Below are 19439 nucleotides of genomic sequence, written 5' to 3'. Positions count from 1 at the left end.
CATATTGGGGCTTTCAGCCACACACACTTTTGCCTTAAAATGTGTTTGCTCATGGTTGCAATCAAGTCTGGTTTTCTGAGATTGACTTGAGATTTTTTTTTTTTTTTAAAGTGTGCCGTCTGGCAGATATTTGGTCAACTACAGCCAGTCGTAGAGCTATGGGTACACATGTAGAGCACTAACTTTGCTCCAGTTCTTTTTACTACAGTTTCTGAAGTCATTTCTGGTTACTGCCACTTCTATAGGTTGCATGGATCCTGGTACTTGGGGCCTGGATTTTGGTGCCTTCAGCTGACAATTATGGTAGAAAATTGATATCAACTCTGCAGAGTAATCACTAAACAGGTGAGCTGTGTATTGACAATGTTGTGCATCAATCGGCCTACAATCTGATCTGTTTTCTGTCAGTTGGATGCATCAAAATGTTGAAAATTAAGCTTTGAGAAATATTGTTCTCTTATAATCTTCATGTTGAATTAAAATAATGGCATCTTGAAATGTTCACTTTGCTCGCGTCTTTATCCATTACGTCATTTTTGGGAATAAGAAAGTGGACTGAATGAATACCTCTGCTCCTTTGTAGGTACTGTACATCCTCTATTGCCACTTTTTCTAGAAGCAATTGCACCTCTTATAACAGTTGAGGAAATGTTCTGATCTTTATCTTTTTGGTAGCATCTTGTGTGTTCCGACCATGAACACCACGAAATAGTTAAATGGGTGACAAACACGGTTCCACATATCATTGTTAATCTCCTTCCATTGCTGTGGTACGAACCTCATTATTCCGCCTACTGGGGTGTTGCGTTTGGAAGGGATGTTTAAGTAGTCAGTAATCACTGCTTAGAAGGAGTTGTTCCTCTTCCTGAGCCACAGCTACCTCTTGTTCTTTGTCTAAGCGATGGCCTGTATGATGAGACTTGATGCCACACAATGAGTGAAAGTGAAAGGACTGGTCAAAAAATACTACATCAGTATATCTTTTGGATGCAAGTCATTCTCCCTTCCTCTCATTGAACAATCCCGGTTTCCTTCTAAACCTGATCTAATTTCTTTTTAAACAGTGAATGTCCATCAAATGGCAGATCAGTACGTTGTGATTACAAACTTGTAGCAGGAAGGAAGGAAGTAAGGAAGTAAGTAAGTAAGGAAGGAAGTTCGACTTGCATTGTGTCCCACTTTCAACACCCATAACAGGCCAACAAAGATGTGGAATTAGCAATATTTTGCTCAAGTGTCTACTTTATGACTGAATGTGTGAAGATTCCAATTAGATTTATTTAGTGGTCCACCTGAGGTAGAAGTGGACAGTATGAATCTCGTTCATCCTCGTGGGGACTATTAGGGGCTCTGTGATGAACGACTGCATACTAAGACTATAATCCAGTGGTGCAGGCCTGTATTTCTTCCCAATTGTAGATTTGCAGACAGTCACTGTGGTCTCGTTCCATTGTTCCGATATTTGTACCATCATAGGTAAGGAATTAATTTCAGTTTGTGGAGCACTGAAATATAATGTTTTTATTCACCTCCTGTTATTGAAATTTAAATAGCTCTGCTGCCCTTTTAAGAACAGCAAAACCTGCGAATGCAACAACTGGTCGTCTTCAGAGAAGTAGTTCCCCATGAGCACCCCTCCCCTCCCCCCCGTCTCCTTCTAACTCTTGTTATTTATCCATTTAGCAGGGTCTGCAAGTGGTGTTTTGTGTCCTTCTGATAAAGCTTTTTTCTCCCAAAGCTTTTTTTCTCTCATATAGTCATAGAGGTTTTCCATAGCCTGTCGCAATGTCATTATTACTGTTTTGCCCAAGAAAGTAGTCTGGATTCTAGAAAGTATTTTGAGACGGCAGTGGATGCTTCAGACATATCGTACTCCTGACTAATGCCTCTCTCTTTAATCTGTTCTCCACAAGAAGTCAGTTTCTGGCAAATTCAGATGAGGCCAAATTGTGAGCGTATGCCAATTTTCTGTTCAGTTTTTTTCGACTTTCTTCTGCGACGTGACCTAACTGTATGGTTTAAGAGCACAATGACCAGAATAGGTTAACCTTCCAAAATCCAATCCCAGGCTTCATTTAAAAAATCCATCTAGTCCCGAAAATCCGAAGAAAAAGACCCTGGAAATCCATTGGACTTGAAGTGGGGCCAGGATGAGCTCAAATCAAGAACTTTGCAAGAGACCTTTTCTTTACTCACAATTCGCCCTTGAAGAATCCAACTTTCATTTTTGTTACATAAATAAACTGTGTTTTCTTTAGAACTGCATTTCTGTGTCAGCCTCTTTATGCTTCCAACTCACACTGCATATAGGCAATTCATTCTTTTGAAAAGTACAACTTCTGCCAGATGGCTTCTCACCACTGATCTAGGACAGGACACCAACTGGACAAGAACACAAGGATTCTAGAGAAAACAAAAAGGTGTCGTAGGAAGTTTAAGGACTAAATGATCAGTGGTGTTTTTTAAGTTTAGGGGAAGGCCATTCCAGAGACTGGCTGGTTGTGTTGCAAAACCTCTACAATCTGTACACATCTATCTAAACACTTCTGGCTGGAAACGACAAGCCGTTTGGGTGTGGGGATAGCAGCCAGGGTGTAAGGAGTAGATCGTTTTCTGAAAAACATTGGTCCAGCACCATAATATGCTCTATAGGGCATGCATGGTATCCTTTTTAAACCAGAAGCCAGAGCAACTACCTCAGAGCTTTGGTTGCCGATTCTCTGTGGCTGGATTACGTAGGCATCTGAGCTGCTGTGTCTGGAAGCTTCTAAAGACAAGAAATTAGATATACTCCAAGTACAAAATATATGACATTCATATAATCAAGATGAGGCACTGTCAATGCTACAGATGCTTTAGCTATATGCTTTTGTGACAGGAAAGGTAACATAATCCAATATTTGAGACTGCTCAACCTGAAAATCAAGCGAGAGTTCGGCATCCATTTAAATACCCAGATGACACCTAGACAGGGACAAAGACATCATCACCCAGTTTTCTTATACAGCGCAACCACTGTGGAAAACTACACAAGATATTTTCTACAGCTGGAGAAAGAGTGCAATGGCAATTGGCTGGTCCCTTTTTTCTAAAATGTATTTACTCGAGCTTTGGGCAAGGTCAGTGATCCCGCTTGCTTAAATCTGTCCAAAAGAATTTGATGGGTCATGGGGCTGAATACTGACGACCGGTTTAACAGCATCACGTGCACTGCCATCTACCAAGCAAGTCAAATCATCCAACACGGACACAACCACTGATTCAAACAGAGAGATGGAACAAAAGTCTGGCAGATTGTGTTGCTGCATTGCACATGCTGCTATTTCAGGACCACTTGCTCGTTTAACTTGACAACATACCGGATGTTTGATATTGGCCTGTAGTTTTTCATAGGCCGCATTGGCCAGGAGGTTTTTCAGAAACAGGGTTAGTACAGCACATTTCAGTGCTTTGAGCAGTGTCGCTGTAGAGAAATGTGTTGAGGGTCTCATGCAAGAAGTTCAAAATCAGAGAAAGTAAAGCTATTTTCAAAAATATAGTGGACATACACGAGTCTAATTGGAAGCCAAACCTGTGCTTGATTGAATATCATTTTCAGCTTGTCAATGGAATCGGTTCAAGACTATCTGACTGACTGGTTTTCTGTTATTCTATGACACGTGTGAATCTTTAAAGTGAGAGGTTTGAATATCAACTTCTTCAGCAAGGTCCAAAATATTTCAAATAAAGAAGCTTTTTAAGGCATTACAGAACTCTTGGGATTGCACAATGTCGACTGGCTGTCCTAGGGTTTCCTGGGTTTACTCAGGATTTAAACTAACCCAGTTTGAGAATATATCTCAATCATATTACTAAAGTAGGTCATAGGTCATGGTAACCTTTGTCATTTTCACCAAACATGGACAGCCTTGGTTGAGCATGCAAATGTATATACTTCTCCAATGTGGTTTCTCTTCTGTAAGAAAAAAACGTCTTTGCGCCCATTACAGTCAAGTAAACTTCGTTCGAAAGAGTGTTTTAATTTTCTTTGGACGCACTCGACCAGTTAAGGTTTATCATCTCTCATTTTACTATGAACACAGGTACTAACAAGTAGATACAGTCCACAATCACTGCATCTGCCTGAGGTGCTAATCATGGAAATACAAATACTGCCCAAGCTTTGCTGATCTCTCTGGTGCTGTACAATAATGGGGCGGGGGGGGGGGGGGGGGGGGTGTTATAGTCTATGGCCAATATATTATGTATATATTTTTAACATTTGCATATTTGGTGTTACACCACTGGTAAGTCTAACTTAAAAAGGTATCAACTACTCAATGGAACTCCATAGTATGCACTGTCTGTGCAGGTAACTAGGCTTTAAAACTATGACAACATGTCATTATAACATTCTGAAATTGAACTCAATAGAGGTAAGGAGAGAAAGAAAAGTGGTAGGCTGTGAAATAATTACAAGGAAAGAAAGAAGACTAATGAATGGAAAGAGCCTGTGAAATGTGCCACTGTGTGGCGAAGTCTTGATGACTGAAAGTGACCCTGACAGTACCTTTGTTAGCTCCGCCGTCTGCACCAGTCGATTCTTGCTCCCAGCATACATCATCTGTTGTTCAGGTTTGCACCCTGCACAGGAAGCAAGACAGAGCTTATTCTTCTGAAGCAATATAGAGAGGCTGGAGTGATGGACTAAATAAACAGGGGAGGCATGGGTAAGTGGGCAAGTGAGAGAGAAAGAATGTAAGGTGTGTTTGTGTGAGAGAACGGGCATAGGTTTTGTCAGAAATAAGTTGCGATAGTGAGGGGATAGGTGTGAGTGGAAGGTGAGAGATAGGCCTGTTTGTATTTAGCAATTCGATTTTCCTGTAAAGAGTGAAGTTAGGATGCTTTTCTAGAGTGCGGGAGAAGTGAAAGTTGTAGCAGCAACTACTGAGTGGACTGCTTGCAAGTCTGTACACATCTGTTTTTAAGTGCATGGATTGAATCCTTCCGAGTGCTATATAGATTCAAGATAATCATAATACAAGTTTGCAGCAAGCCTCTCCTTTATATATTTGAACTGGAAAATACAGATTGAAATACAACAAGATTACTACTGAGATCACACAAAGCTCTTAACCGCAAAGAAAATGGAGAAGTAAGGAACAAGTTACTTACCTGTAACTGTTGTTCTCCAGCATGGGTCTGGCATGGATTCACATGCTCATGAATATTCCCCGTCGTCAGGCCGGGAATCCTCGGTAAAGAAAAAAATCAGTATCAGTTTCGTTTCTGATCTGTCTTTCTTAGTAGTAACCAATCACTGATCTCTGAGTCATACTGCCCCCAGCCAATGACTGCCCTCTACCTAAGCCCCTCCCCTGGCAGCCATCCTCAGATTTGGTAGCACGTAAAGTGGCAGTATGACCAAGTGAAGAGCCGTAAAGGGGAAGGAGGGAGGGTTTGCATGTGAATCCATGCCAGACCCATGCTGGAGAACAACAGTTACAGGTAAGTAACTTGTTCCTTCTCCAGCATGGGGTCTGGATTCACATGCTCATGAATATAAGAATACATAGCAGTATACACATGCACAACCACGGGAGGTGGCAACAGGCTCAACATTAAGCAATACAACAACTCAACATCAAGCATCTCTTACCTCCTCACCAGGCTCACCTTAAGCGAACAGGTTGCGCAGCACTGCTTGGCCGACCCTGGACTCCTCCCTGTAGTCCCGATCGACGCAGTAGAATCTCGTGAAGGTGTGCGTCAACCTCCATGTAGCAGCCCTGCAGATGTCCAGCATGGGCACACCAGACAGGAACGCCGTGGTAGCAGCGATCGCTCTGGTCGAATGGGCTCTCGGACGGCCGCGCAGCGGGCGGTTTGCCAACCGGTGACAGTGCATGATGCAGCCGGAGAGCCATCTGGAAATGGAAGCCTTCGAGAGAGCCTTCCCTCAATTCACAGGTCCAAAGTTCACAAACATCTGTGATGTCTTCCGAAAACTGAGGTGGAAGTCCGACGGCACCTTGGGCATAAAGGAGGGGTGCGTCCTCAGCACCACCCTCGTATCGTGGAAAGTCAAGTATGGAGGCTTGCAAGATAGGGCCTGGATCTCTCCCACTCGTCGTGCAGAGGTGATGGCCACAAGAAATGCTGTCTTCCACGACAGGAACTTCAACGGCGCCGAGTGCATAGGCTCGAATGTCGCCCCCATGAGCCTGGTCAGCACCACGGTGAGCTCCCACGCCGGGGCAGGGGCCTTCACCGGCGGGAACGATCGGAATAGTCCCTTCCTAAATTCCTTCACCAGGCGATGAGACCACAAGGACGCCCGTCCTGTAGTTCTGGTGTATCGGGAAATGGCAGCCAGATGTATTTTAATGGAGGCGTGAGCCAGTCCAGCTTTGGCCAGCGACAGTAGGTAGGGCAATACTTGAGGGGCCGTAATCCGCAGAGGGTTAATCTTCTGTGCACGGCACCAGGCAGAGAACCTCTTCCACTTATGTCCATAACATTTGAGAGTTGAGGACGCCCTGGCTTTTGAAAGAACCTCTCTGCAGTCAGCCGTGATATCGTATCCTCCAAACTCTAGTACTGCAGGAGCCAAGCCTGCAAGTTCAGCGACACCGGGTCGTGATGGAGAATGACGCCTCCTTCTCTGGAGAGAAGATCCGCGTCCGTCACCAGCTTGATAGGTGGGACGCTGACAAGTCCAGAAGGTCCGGGAACCAGATCTGTCTCGGCCACGCCGGTGCGACGAGGATCATCCTGCACCTGGACCTCTTGAGCTGGTTGATGAGACGGAGCAGCAATGGCAATGGAGGGAACACGTACAGGAACAGGCCGTCCCAAGGGAACGAGAAAGCATCGCCCATGCTCCTCGGCTGCGTGAACCTGCTGGGGAACCTCTGGCACTTGGAGTTCGTCGCCGTCGCGAACAGGTCGATCTGGGGTTTTCCCCATGATTGAGATTAGCCGATCCACCTGGTCCTGGCGTAGTTCCCACTCGTGGCACGAGCGCAGCTCCCTGCTGAGTGAGTCGGCAATGGTGTTTTTTATTCCTGCCAGGTCGAAGGGAACGAGAAACATCCCCTGGGCGACGGCCCTGTGCCACAGATCCTGGGCCTCCTTGGATAGGGCTGGGGATCTGCTGCCTCCCTGCTTCCGGATGTAGAACATCGTGGTGGTGTTGTCGGTGAAGATCCTCACCACTTTGTCCTTGAGGGACGGAAGGAACGATTTGAGCGCCCAGAACACGGCTCGTAGCTCCAGGATGTTGATGTGAAGAGACCTCTCCTCCGGGAGCCAGAGGCCTCTTGCGTGGAGATCTCCGGTGTGGGCCCCCCATACCTCCAGGAAGGCGTCCGTCGTTACTGTCTCCTGATACGCTGGGGCCTGAAAGTCCATGCCTGCCGAGAGGTGCACATGGGCACCCCACCATAGAATCGCCCGACGGAACTCCTCGTCGAGCGGGATCCTGTCTTCGAAGCAGCCCGCCACTTGAAACCAGCGGGCGTCGAGGAACTCTTGTAGCGGACGCATCTGAAGTCTGCAAAGGGGCGCAAGGATATCATGCAAAGGATATCATGCAAAGGGGCACGAGGATATCATCCCGAGGAGGGACTTGATGGACCTCACTTTGGCCACCTCCGTGGCTAACAGGCGCTGCACCTTGCCCAAAATGGCCTTCGTCCTTTCTTCTGACGGAAATGCCAATCACTTCACTGTATCGAGCTTCGCTCCCAGAAACAGTGCCACCTGCGACGGGACCAGATGGGATTTGGGGTAGTTGATGGCAATTCCCAGCGCCGTGAGCAGGCGGACAGTCCTCGATGTGTGTTCGACGGCGAGTTCTCTTGACCTTGCACAGATTAGCCAGTCGTCCAGGTAGGGGTGAACGTGGATTCTTTGCAGGCGCAGCCGCGCCGCCACCGGTACAAGGCACTTGGTGAACACCCTGGGTGCCGACTTTAACCTGAACGGCAGGGCTCTGAATTGGTAGTGACGCCCCTGGACTACGAATCTGAGGAACTTTCTGTGACCTTTTAGAATGGGGATGTGGAAGTAAGCATCCTCCAGGTCCAGTGACGATAGGAAGTCGCCCTCCTCCAGCTGTCCCAGCATGTGCTGGAGGGTGACCATCCTGAATGTCCGTGCCTTGATGTACCTGTTCAACTGACGTAGGTCCAGGATGGGGCGCCAACCGCCCGTCTTCTTTCGGACGAGGAAGTATCTTGAGTATGCCCCAGAGCCTCTTGGGGACGTGCTTGATGGCCCCCTTCCTGAGCATCGCCCTTACCTCCAATAGCAGTTGAGGGACGTGATTCTCCTTCCTGGCCACGGGAGGAATGCGAGGACACTTCTTTTGAAATTTCAGCGAGTGTCCGCAGGCCAGGGTGTCCAGCACCCAACGGTCGGTGGAGATGGACTCCCACACGCTGACGAACTTCGTCAGCTGGCCTCCCACCGGGGTGCTTCGGTGGGGGCCCGACGCAATGGCCGGTTCAGTCCTGCTTGGAAGAGGCATTGCCGCCTTGACGTCCTTGCCGACGGCGGCAAGACCCTCCTTGCTTTTCAGATAAAAATTGTAGAGCCATAAATCCTATTTTGGGAATTATATGGCCACTTTTTGAGGCCCTAAAACCTTTTGATTTTTCCCGCTGTCTTTTTTACTTCCTCGATTTCTTTTTGGTGGCCAGAGGGACTTCTCCCGAAGTCCCACTGCTGTTATGACCCTTTTCACCTTAAACAAGGTATTAGTTATTTGGTCTGGGTCACCCCTAATTCATCCAGTACCAGGGGTGCCTCTCACGCTCCCCATTGTTAACCTAAAAGGATTTGTTCACCCTACACAAGTTTTAGTGATTAGGTTGGTAGCAGCTATTCTTTCGATGCGGCTTCATCATGGTGCAAACCATTTTACAGCAATGGTAGCCCAATATACCATTTTGGTAGTCATTGGGTTACTAATGCTGTTTTTTAAATCCTACTCTCTGCCATTGTGCGTTTCAGAGCTTGCTATGTTCTAGGTGACAACGAGGTGGACCTCGAAACGGACCATCATGCCTGCCTCTGTATTGGTTCTAATTGGTGTAGGTCAGTAAAGTTCCTTGGACCATCCCCTTCCTTCCTGCGGATGTTGCGAAGGCTCAGTGGCAGTCCTATTGACCATAGACTATGGTTGGTCATCTGACCCTCTGTCCACAGCCTCTTTTAGTGGTTGGCTAGCTGGCCTTGGCCAGCCCCTTTGTGTAAGGGTATTTTGGCTTGGTCTTGCCCCTTTTGGACTCTCTAGGTTTCCTGGTCTGCAAAGAGCAGGAAGCAGGTTTGCTAACCTGCTTAAGGAGATTATTGCCATGATTCATACATGACCTGGCCACACTGCCTATGTATAGTGGTTTGGGTCTATTCTGCTTTGAGCTTTTTGCCTCTGGAGGTCCAGACCGGGGGCCCCCCAGAAGTCATCTGCAGTTTCCCCAAATATGCTGGTTGAGCCATCTATGCCAAAACCATTTCTGGACAGTTTCACCACTTCCACCCACCGGTTACTGCAAGAATTTTCAGTTTGACTGTGGGGTGCTGGAGATGTCCAGAAGGTGGTTGAAGCCTCACCTAATGGCCAACATTTCCACATATACCATGGTTGGCATAGGTCTATAGGACACTGTACTGTATGGTGCAGCCCCATAGGGGACTTACCTGCTGTTAGGAATGATGGCAAAAGACCCATGTATTGACACTGGGGTTAAGATAGTCCTTGTATAGACTTTATTGTTTTTATAATATGATATATCTTTTTAATACTGCCTGTTAAGTAATTATTTGAACTGATAGTTTTATATGTGTTACTTTATTCAAGGATATATTTTTCAGTATATCATAGTAGTGTCTGATCTGTACTTGTATGTGGATTCATTGTAGCTGTGTCGACCTACTACACCTACCTGAGAGTGAAGCAGGGAGGTACCAGAGAGCAAACAGCTCTCAAAATGGCCACATTTTAGAGTAGCTTAAGTGCATGACTTACATCATAATAAAATGTATCCTCCCAGTTAACTGGTAGGGTGTTATTTGGACAAGAGACCCTGATCCCAACATAGGGGTGGACCAGCAGTCATGTTGTTGTTAATAATAATAGTAATAATAATAATAATAATAATAATAATAATAATAATAATAATAATAATAATATTTATTGAGCGCTGACTTAGCTTAGGGAAGCAACAGACCGCTTTACAATCCTAGGAGGAAAAACAAGGTAAGGGAGCAGAGAAACAAGGTAGTGGTGGTCTAACAACAAGGGAGAGAGGGCAATTGTCACCAATGGATCTACAAGTAACCAGGGGAGGCAACAATGTGGATCAGATCACCCAATCTCAGATTTAGTGGGGGGTGGACAGTCTATGGACCTAGATGTTGGGGAGGAGCCATTCCTTGAAGAGGAGGATCTTGAGATCCTTCCTGAACAGTAGAAGCACAGGTGGGCAGTTGGATGTTGATGGGGAGGAGGTTCCACAGTCTTGGGGCATAGACAGAGAATGCTTGTCTTCTGTGTTTTTCCTTCCTGCACTGGCAGAGTTCAAGTCTGCACATTTCCTTACTTCTGGTGGATCATAAGCCTCTGGAGATGCTGTGTTTCTCAGTGAGGTCGCTTGAGCCTTGTAGATGATGCAGCAGGATTTGAAGTTGATACGTGCTTGCAGAATGAACTAGTGCAATTCGATGAGGGTTGGTGCTGTGGTTCATTTTCTGAGTCCTTTCATGAGCCACGCTGCAGCAAGCAGGACACAGCTCAGGGGAGACAGGGTAGTTGGGAGCAAGGCCTTCCAAAAGGGCTTTGCCACCATCCAGGTGGGAGAGCGCGAGGGTTTGGGCAGCAGATCGAAGTTGTTTTCTGAGACATAGGTCTTCACTTTCTGCAGGCAAGAAAGTTGGTACTGTTAAGATGGATTTCTGAACTCTGACCCGGTGGGCAAAGGTTCGGAAGGCCAGCCTAGTTTCTAAGAACAGGGTAACCTTATGGACAAGCCAGACCAATCAAGGTAGCATTGGCGGTGGTCAAGACTACTTCTCAGGAGGGGCGAGGGCGATCGAAAGTCCACAATGAGCACACACAGTAAACACCACAAATTACTCTCAGTCAGGTGTATAAATCAAAAATACATATACATTTATTAAAAGGCCTTTTGACTCAAACACAAAATGAATCCACAGCAATATTAGCAATACTAGCAATACTAACACTATACTAGGAAATATATATACAGTAACTATTGGTCTAAAGGAATATTAAACAAGGGCAGATCCACAACCTGTAACAGAAGAGGGTCAGACAGTGCAAATATACTTTAGGCAATTCTTCAAGATTCTCAAACCCTAACTAATAGGCAGTCCAATCCCTACGAAGTGTGGAGCCTTGTGCTCAAAAGTATGCTCAGCGCGACAGCACTCGATCGTGAATTAAAGTACAGAAGGGGTCTCTTCAAGGGATTGTAGTGTCGCAGGAATGGGGTTAAGGCAATGAAGAATAGAGTTCCACTATTCAAGGAGGGTCTCCACAAGGGCGCAGAGCTATTTCCAGGAATCGGGAATAGGATGGTAGCACAGGCTATCCTAACAAAAGGAGAGTGGCCCGTGGGGGACACTTGTGCGTAAAAAAAGTCTATGGATGCACCAGGGACCACCAGTAAGTGATGCAAGTACCCACCGACCCTCTACGCACGGACCAAACCTCGCCAGTCAAGTCCAGTTTGCGTGCAGGTTCGAGTCCAGCAGTTGTGTGTCTCTCCAGCTTTCAGGGGCTGCGTTCCGGGGCCTCAGTCCATGGTGGGACAGTGGCGATTTCTCAGCTTCTGGTGAAGGGATCAGGCCAGTTCCATTGCAGCACGTTTTAGGGCACAGGTGGGGCACAGCAGCAAGGCACCCACAATGCTCGTCACCACAGCGGGGCGACACCGGTACCACGTAGGCTCAGGTTCAGGCGGACTCTCCTAATTCCAGTCCTAGGAATGCTAGGTGTACGAAACCCGGCAGGAGAGTGCCTTGTACCAAGAGCTTAGGCTTCCCAAAGCCTCAAGTCGAAACTCTAGATTGCGGCGGTTATAAGGCAAAGGTCCCATACAAGCTGTCCCGTTCACTGGGCGGTCCAGGAACACTTCCGAAAGGGCTCGTTTGCAGGTTAAGCAGGAGGTGCTGAGAGTAGGTAGTCCTACTACTCCAACGGGTCGAAGTACCCTTGCAGGCTTTCTGTGATCGATGAGAAACAGAGGCACTGATGGGAAAACAGCGGGTCAGGGTGCCAAACCTTCTAGCGGGTCTCCAGCAGTTCCACGGCTCTGCTTCTTTGGTTGAGGATACTTGGCTCCTTTACTAAGTTCGGTGTGACCTGCAATAGAGTGCCTTCTCTTATCCAGAATCTCCTTCACGCCAAAACAAAGAGAAACCAATCGGAGATCAGCTCACATTCAACCACTGGAGATGTGGACCAATCACGGACCACAGTGGTCCCAGTCATCCCAGCACACCAGACAACCTGGGACCCAGAATGTGTATTGGAACTCGACAGCTCCAGTCCACATCCTGGGAGCACACATACAAGGCATGCAGAAGCCCGTGAAAGCTTTGGTTTGCGCAGGAATCTGCACAAATAAGGTTTGCTCGACCTGTGGAAGGCAAAGGGACAAAATGGCCAAAGGACAGAACAAAGGACCTCATGGCATGGCCATTTTAGGCACTGGACACTATCCTGGGCCAAATGCAGTAAACAGGGTTTGGACTATAGAAAAGAGTCAAAAATGCTTTAAAAGTAACTGCTGCCACCAGCTCTGTCCTGGACTCACTTGTACATTCACCAAAAATCCTTCTACGGTGTCTCGGGCCTTAAAAATGAAAAAGAGACCCCAGTGCACTGTACTGTAAGGTAAATTGTGCACTGATAAAATGTTACCAACAAATGGCAACAAAGTGAAAAAAACTAAGGGAAACAAAATTTCCAAGTACTAACAGTCTGAAGGGCATGTCAGTTTCCCCATAATCAGATGAGCAAAAGCCCAGCGGAGTACAGCAGAAGGCTGGGCTCCACTGGTAAAAGTCAGGCTAGGATGGTCAGACAAAAGCAAAAAGTTGGGGGGTTCATAACTGGAGGGAAAATCACCCACAAATGGAAATCTTTCCCAACAGGTATCTTCCTTGCTATGTGCTGTTTATCGGAGAGGTGTCTGTCGATGTCAAACCCAAGGGACTTGGCACAGGTGACCAGCTGGGGTGTGAAACCCTCGAGACACATAGCAGAGAGCCAGGTCTAGATGTTCAGTGTTTATGTTCAGCAGTAGGAATTACGTTTGGAAGGGTTGATCCTCAGGTATGCACTGGACGCCCACAACTGGATCAATGATAGGCAGGCTTTGAGCCTGTGGATGTCTTCAATTGAGGAGATCTTGAGGTAGAGCTGGGAGTCATCTTTGTATTAGTGGATGTGGATGTTGTGTGGAGAGAGGAGGGTTACATGTAAAGATTGAAGATCACAGGGGAGAGGATGTATCCTGGCAGGACTCCACAGGAGATGGGTAGAGTTGCTATTCTGGAAGAATCCATTTGTACAAAGTGGTTTCGATTTGCAAGGTACGATTTTAACTAGCTGATCCTCAGGTGGTGACGTAGATTGTTGGCGAGTGTCTGGTGGTCTACTGTGTCAAATGCTGCTGACAGATCAAGGAGAACCAGGAGGCAAGGATAACCATCATCAAGGATTTGAAAAGCATCATCGATTACTTCGATGGTAGCATTTTCTGTGCTGTATGTGTCTGAAGTCAGTTAAACAGATGTGCCAAGCAAATTGAACAGAAGTGCCTGAAAATACTGTGCCCACAGCTGGCCGCGCCCCCTGATCTTAGCATCACGGGCCTCGTGATAGGTGGCTCAAAGGAACATCTTAGTACCCACCACCCCAGACCATAGAGGCACATCCCAGGGTCTAGACTGTGTCTCAATGCTGTGAGTGGTGTCCTGTGCTGCTCTGGTCCCAGAGGGGGCAGTGAACCTGGCAGGTGCTGGTGTGGGTCCTGAACTGCCGGGTCATGCAAAGTCCCCTTCCTGACATTCACTGAATGCTCAAACAACGCAGGGAGTGGCATAACAAATCTGGATTCCCGCCGTCATTGTGCCGATATTCGGGATCCCTGGTGGCATCAAGCTGTGGACCTTGCAGTGCTGCTCGAGTTGCAGTAGGGGAGCTTTGGATTCGCTGTGAGGCCTGGTCAGAGATACTCCACAGGGACTGCAAACTGCCTGGGTTTAGTGCCAGAAAAGGCTGCCGATATGCAGATGGTGGTGTGACTAGATTGTTTCAATTACTGAACCCCTGCCATTGACACATTAAAGCACATAAGCAATCCAGGGCCCTAGACCAGTTCAACATTTCTCTGACTTGAAGAAGCCATAGCACAGCATTGCTCTGGGATTGAGCAGCTCAGACTCCTCCCACTAGCCCTGCAATCCCTTTACTGGCTCCTGGTGGCAGAAAGGATCAACTTGAAGACTCTCTACATCATCCACAAGGCCTTCTGTGGCCGGGGCCCGCACTACATCCAACTCTCTCCTCCAAAACACCTCCCTTCTCAAGCCCATCACTCAGACACATCAACTCTGAGGGTCAGGCGCTTCTCTATGTAGAGTGGGGGGTAGGAGTAGATCACTCTCTCTACAAGTGCTTCCCTCGGGAATGGCCTCCCCGCCCCTCTCAAACTTGAGTCGGACCACCTGAAATTCCAAAAGCAGCTTCCTTTTTCCCTTTCTTCGCCACTGCTTTCCCGCTCTCCCCTGCTGACCCTCCTGTCTGCTGCACTGACTGGTTGCTTGGGTACGCCCAGAGTCTCACTGGGTACCCGGCACCTCCATAATCAGTCTCCCCTTCACTGCCTCCTGGCCTACCACCCACTTAGCGGCTGTAACTGAACCCTACAGTCCCCTGCCTCCTTGCACTTCCCCAGAACCGCACTTCCCAGACTGCTTGTCCCCTGAGCAATGCTGTCCTGATGGCACTCCCCCTTCCCCTCCGTAGCACTTACCCCTTCTCCATCTCCCCGCACTTTGCGGTGTCTGCACTTGCACGATCTGAATGACGCAAGGCCTAATAAGATTGTTTGTTTTGTCCTCCCTCTGTCCCCCCGCCCCATTTTCTTGTTGCACCCAGAAACACTTGTGTACAGGAGCGTTATAAATCACTTATCATATCATATCACTATACACTGGGGAACTTGGAGGCTGAGAACCTTCAAATCCAGATTGATGATGTTGGCCAACAGCTTAAAGAACAGGAGGACTACCGTATATCGCTTCACCTTGGCTTATGGTGTCTGGTTGTTATAGCTCTATTTCCTAATGCATTGCACTGAGCTTTGAGCTCTATGCCAGTATTTCACTATACTTATGTTAGCCTGCAACAGAAGAATGAACAACAGAAGCATAAAGGTGGAGCATAAAAAGCAAGACAGGCTGGATTTGAGGGGAGCAAGAAACACTAGGACTCCCTTCTCCCAGATCCCTTATGTCCTGCTATGGGTAAAATAGCAGGGAAAGAGGCAGGCACTGCACAACTGGGACCCCTCCTAGAGGCCCTCATTAGGAGCTTGGATGCATGGAACAGAAGATTTCCGGGTAACCATTTCGGTTTGAGACATTGAATGATCATGTGTAAAAGCTGTGTGGCAGGAAATAGAATAGTGTAATAGTGTAATGGAGCAGAGAGGAAAAAGTCGTGGATCTACAGGTTTTTGTTGCCAAACTCAAAAATTATCTCAAAGTAGTCTCACCAAAAACAGGAATCTGGAGGGACAATAAAGTAGAAATAACATATGCATCCTGAGACTCCCAGGACAGAGAAACTAGTATCGCGATGGTCTTCCTGAAGCACTTCTGTCATGAGGGATTTCTTGGGGTTTGCGTTCAAGTCCAACAATCACCAATCTGTCCCAGGTGAGCTATGGATTCCTTCAAATTTCCTGTACCTCACCTATGGTCGTGCAGACAAGGAACGTCTCTTAGGAGGCGAGAGGGGAAACAAAGTGTTTTACAACAGCCTCATTATGATGTTGGCGGTGACGCTATGAACGGGGTTGGTAAGGCAACGGCACCGTTCATACCGTCCCGCCGAATTACGAGTTATGCACGCGAGTGCCCGAAAGCCCGCCAGGTCTTACCTGGCGGGCTGTGCGGCACCCGCGAGCATAACTCGAAATTGCGCTGGCACCGTTATCAACGGTGCCGGCACATCCATGCTCCCCACCCCCATTCTGCCCTATGGGGCACAATGGGGATCGGGAGCCCGGCAATACTGCCACCCGCAAATGGACAATTACTGCCCAATTGCGTGTGGCGGTGCCGGTAGCGAGCATGGCGGTAGCCGTGCCTGCCATACAGACACGGCTACCGCCATGCTTGTAATGAGGCCCATGTTCAGAATAAAAGGACAGTCCGCACATAGTTATTTAGGTGCAAGCATTTTATTATTCTTTAGATAGCTGGTAAGTAACATTGTTAATTTACCATCATGTTACAGCTAAGTAGGTAACTATAAAGAAGTCTTTATACATTCTTGCAACTTTGGGCTAGTTGTTTCAGTGCCATCCTTTAGTGCATTGGTAAGATCGGCTCAAGGTTCTCCTATGAGGAAAACGTTCCAGGTAATTCTGTCTGTTCTCTGATGTTTCCTATTACAGTCAGACTCAACCCAGGCACCAATGCTTTTCAATGGACACTTTTCATCCTAAGGTCTGTGTGTATCCTGGAGAAACCCCACGTTAGAGGTTCCAGCAGCCTTTAGAGGAGTTTATTGTGTTTATGCCCTTTGATAGTCTATGTGTACCAGAAGGTAGAGGATGGTCATTTCTGGGGTACAAGTTGGTGAAAAAAAGATCCCACAACAAAAGTAGGTACGCAGACCTGCCTTTCCAAGCACAAACGTTTCTTTCTCATTTCTTGCATTTGTCATTAGTCTTGCTGTGATCACCCCGGACAAAATCTGCCCAGTTGCCTCTTTTCTTCTGGTTATGAGTGTCCTTGGCTCAGTGCCTCCCATTTCCCACCTAAGGAAATCCACTGCAGGCTCATAAGGTTGGGGAACGTCTGTCATGGTTGTTCCCACCCTTCACTAGAACAAGGAATAACTGCAAGATTCTTATTGGGGTTCAAGAGAAAGGAAAACACAGCTTTCCAGCAGGTCAGCTTTTCAAGGGCACTTCTTTCTTTTTGTCTTCATGGATGCATCCCTGGAGACAAACATTCTAATAAAGAACACCTTCATTAGTTATAGGTAACACCCAGGGCACTGCTTGATTTCAGCCTGGAAATCTAAATGCCATCTTGAGCACTCAGATTGGCTACTACAGGATTGTGTGACATACAGCTGCAGACGCCCTGTCTAGATGCACATGGGCGAATCAATAACATGGGTGGCAAAGGACCAAAGGTAGCAACAGGCAACTCCCTTTTAGAACACAAAGGGCTAAAGTGCAGATCTCCTGGCAGAATGCCAATGTGCTCGCCCTTTGTCGAACTCCTGCTTCCACAAACAGCAACCCTTCGACCCAGTTAACTCACACAGAACTCTCAGTTTCGTGCCTGTTAACTGTCTTTGGTTACCTATTTATTTTTAAATGTTTTTATTGGAATTTGTATTAAACATTACAATCAGTGGTATAATTCACTACTACTTCATACAATATATACCATATGAACATAAACAAACAACATTTAACCAATAAGTCTTCACATGTTATTTCGCCAATCCGTGTTTTCTGCGGGTGCGTTTGTGGAGCTTCTTTAGTATGCCAGCCTTGCTCATGTTGAGGGGCAGATTAGGTCACTTGGTCTAGCTCTGCAATGTCTTTATAGTGAGCTACTTATAACCAGAGCCATAGACACTTCTTTTCACAGGGGTTTATCATCAGGTGAGTGGAACATGTCCCAAGTTAGTGCCTTCCAGGCTTCGTATGCTGGGCTTGCTTCACCCCCAGCTTTGGCGACCCCTGCGCTCCACACTCTAGTCTCTGCGCTCGTCCAGTGCTCTAATTCACTGTACCATTTTCCATACCGTGGCCCACCAGAGGATTTCCACGCCATTGCAATGGATCTTTTTGCTAATATGCATGCCATATCCATGAGTTTAATTATGTGTCTGTATTTGCCTATTCTCGGGTAGGACCCCAGGAGGCATTCCTTCTGTGTCCACTCGTACCTCACCACCCCAGCCTTTCTACAGGCCAGTTCTATCTTGTACCAGAAGCATTGTGTCTTTGGGCATGCCCAAAACATGTGGATCAGCTCTGCTCCCTCCGAGCCGCACCAGGGACTCTGCAAAGTGGCCTTATTGTTAAACTTAGCAATTCTACCCAGGGTCATGTATGTCCTATATAGGACCTTTAATTGGATTAACCTGAATCTGCCTGTTCCCAGAAACTTCCCAGGGATATTCCAGGGCCTTAGCCCATTCCCTTTCCGTTATATCAGTCCCTATATCAGTCTCCCATTTTTGTTTTAGTGATGTGCTTTTGAGGTTAGGTCTGTCCATCAGTTGATTATAAATCCTGGACACCGGTTTCCACCCATCCCTAAGCTATGTAGTACTGCCAATGTCGGATCCGTTTCTGGCTCCTATGGCCAATCCTTCCAGATGTTTTCCGCTGATTTCCTAATCTTGTGGTACCAGAGAAAATGGCCCCTGGGCAGCCCCTCCTTCTCTATCATGGAGTCGAATTCCCTGAAAACCCCCTCGTAGACATCACCCCACGTGTAGACACTAAACCCTTCCCATAGCCTCATGTTCACCAGGTCCTCCTTGAATACACAGATCTCAGCTGCCAGTGGGGTTTCTGGGGAATATGGGCAATCATTTTCTGACATTTTTAGGGCCCTGTTCCAAACCTTTCTGCCCAACATTACAATCATTGTGGCCACATTTAAGCACTTCACTGAGATCCAGAGTATTTCTTTCAGGTGCGCAGGGGCTACTAGTAGTTGTATCAGTCTTGTTTCCGAGGTAGCTTCAGCCGCTAGCCATTTGGCCATGTGACTGAGTTGCGCTGCCAGGTAATACCTTTCTAGGTCTGGTAGTTGAACCCCACCTTCCTTGTACAGCAGCAACAGAGTTTATAAGGACAGTCTATGTCTGGCAGTGCCCCACAGTAGCTCTCTTAGCATTTTCTCGATTGTGTGAAAGAATGAGGCTGGGATGTAGTGGTGTACATTATGGAAGAAGTACAGAAACCTTGGCAAGACTATCATTTTAGTTATAGCAACCCTGCCCATCACCGATATTGAGAGTCTTGACCAGAATCCCATAGATTTTCTGAGCCCTTTCAACGCCAGTTTCGTGTTGTCCTCATACAACAGGCCTGTGGTGTGCTAAATGTTCACTCCTAGATATCTGAATGATTTGGGCTGCCAGCTAAATGTAACCT

The 19439-nt window shown here is 47.1% G+C and overlaps 1 protein-coding gene across 1 annotated transcript in view; it reads right to left on the bottom strand.

Annotated features, from left to right (window-relative positions):
* GMFG (glia maturation factor gamma) overlaps positions 1-19439 on the bottom strand; it is a 149481-nt gene that overhangs the window by 28249 nt on the left and 101793 nt on the right. Inside the window, exon 6 of the mRNA XM_069644258.1 lies at positions 4550-4623. Within this exon, the coding sequence (XP_069500359.1) occupies positions 4550-4623 (74 nt within the window). The remainder of the gene's footprint in view (positions 1-4549; positions 4624-19439) is intronic.

Source organism: Ambystoma mexicanum, chromosome 2p, assembly GCF_040938575.1.
Source record: "Ambystoma mexicanum isolate Mex_15411 chromosome 2p, UKY_AmexF1_1, whole genome shotgun sequence".
Lineage (NCBI taxonomy): Eukaryota > Metazoa > Chordata > Amphibia > Caudata > Ambystomatidae > Ambystoma > Ambystoma mexicanum.
Note: the sequence above shows the minus strand (reverse complement) of the source record. Positions and strands in the feature narration are given on the sequence as shown.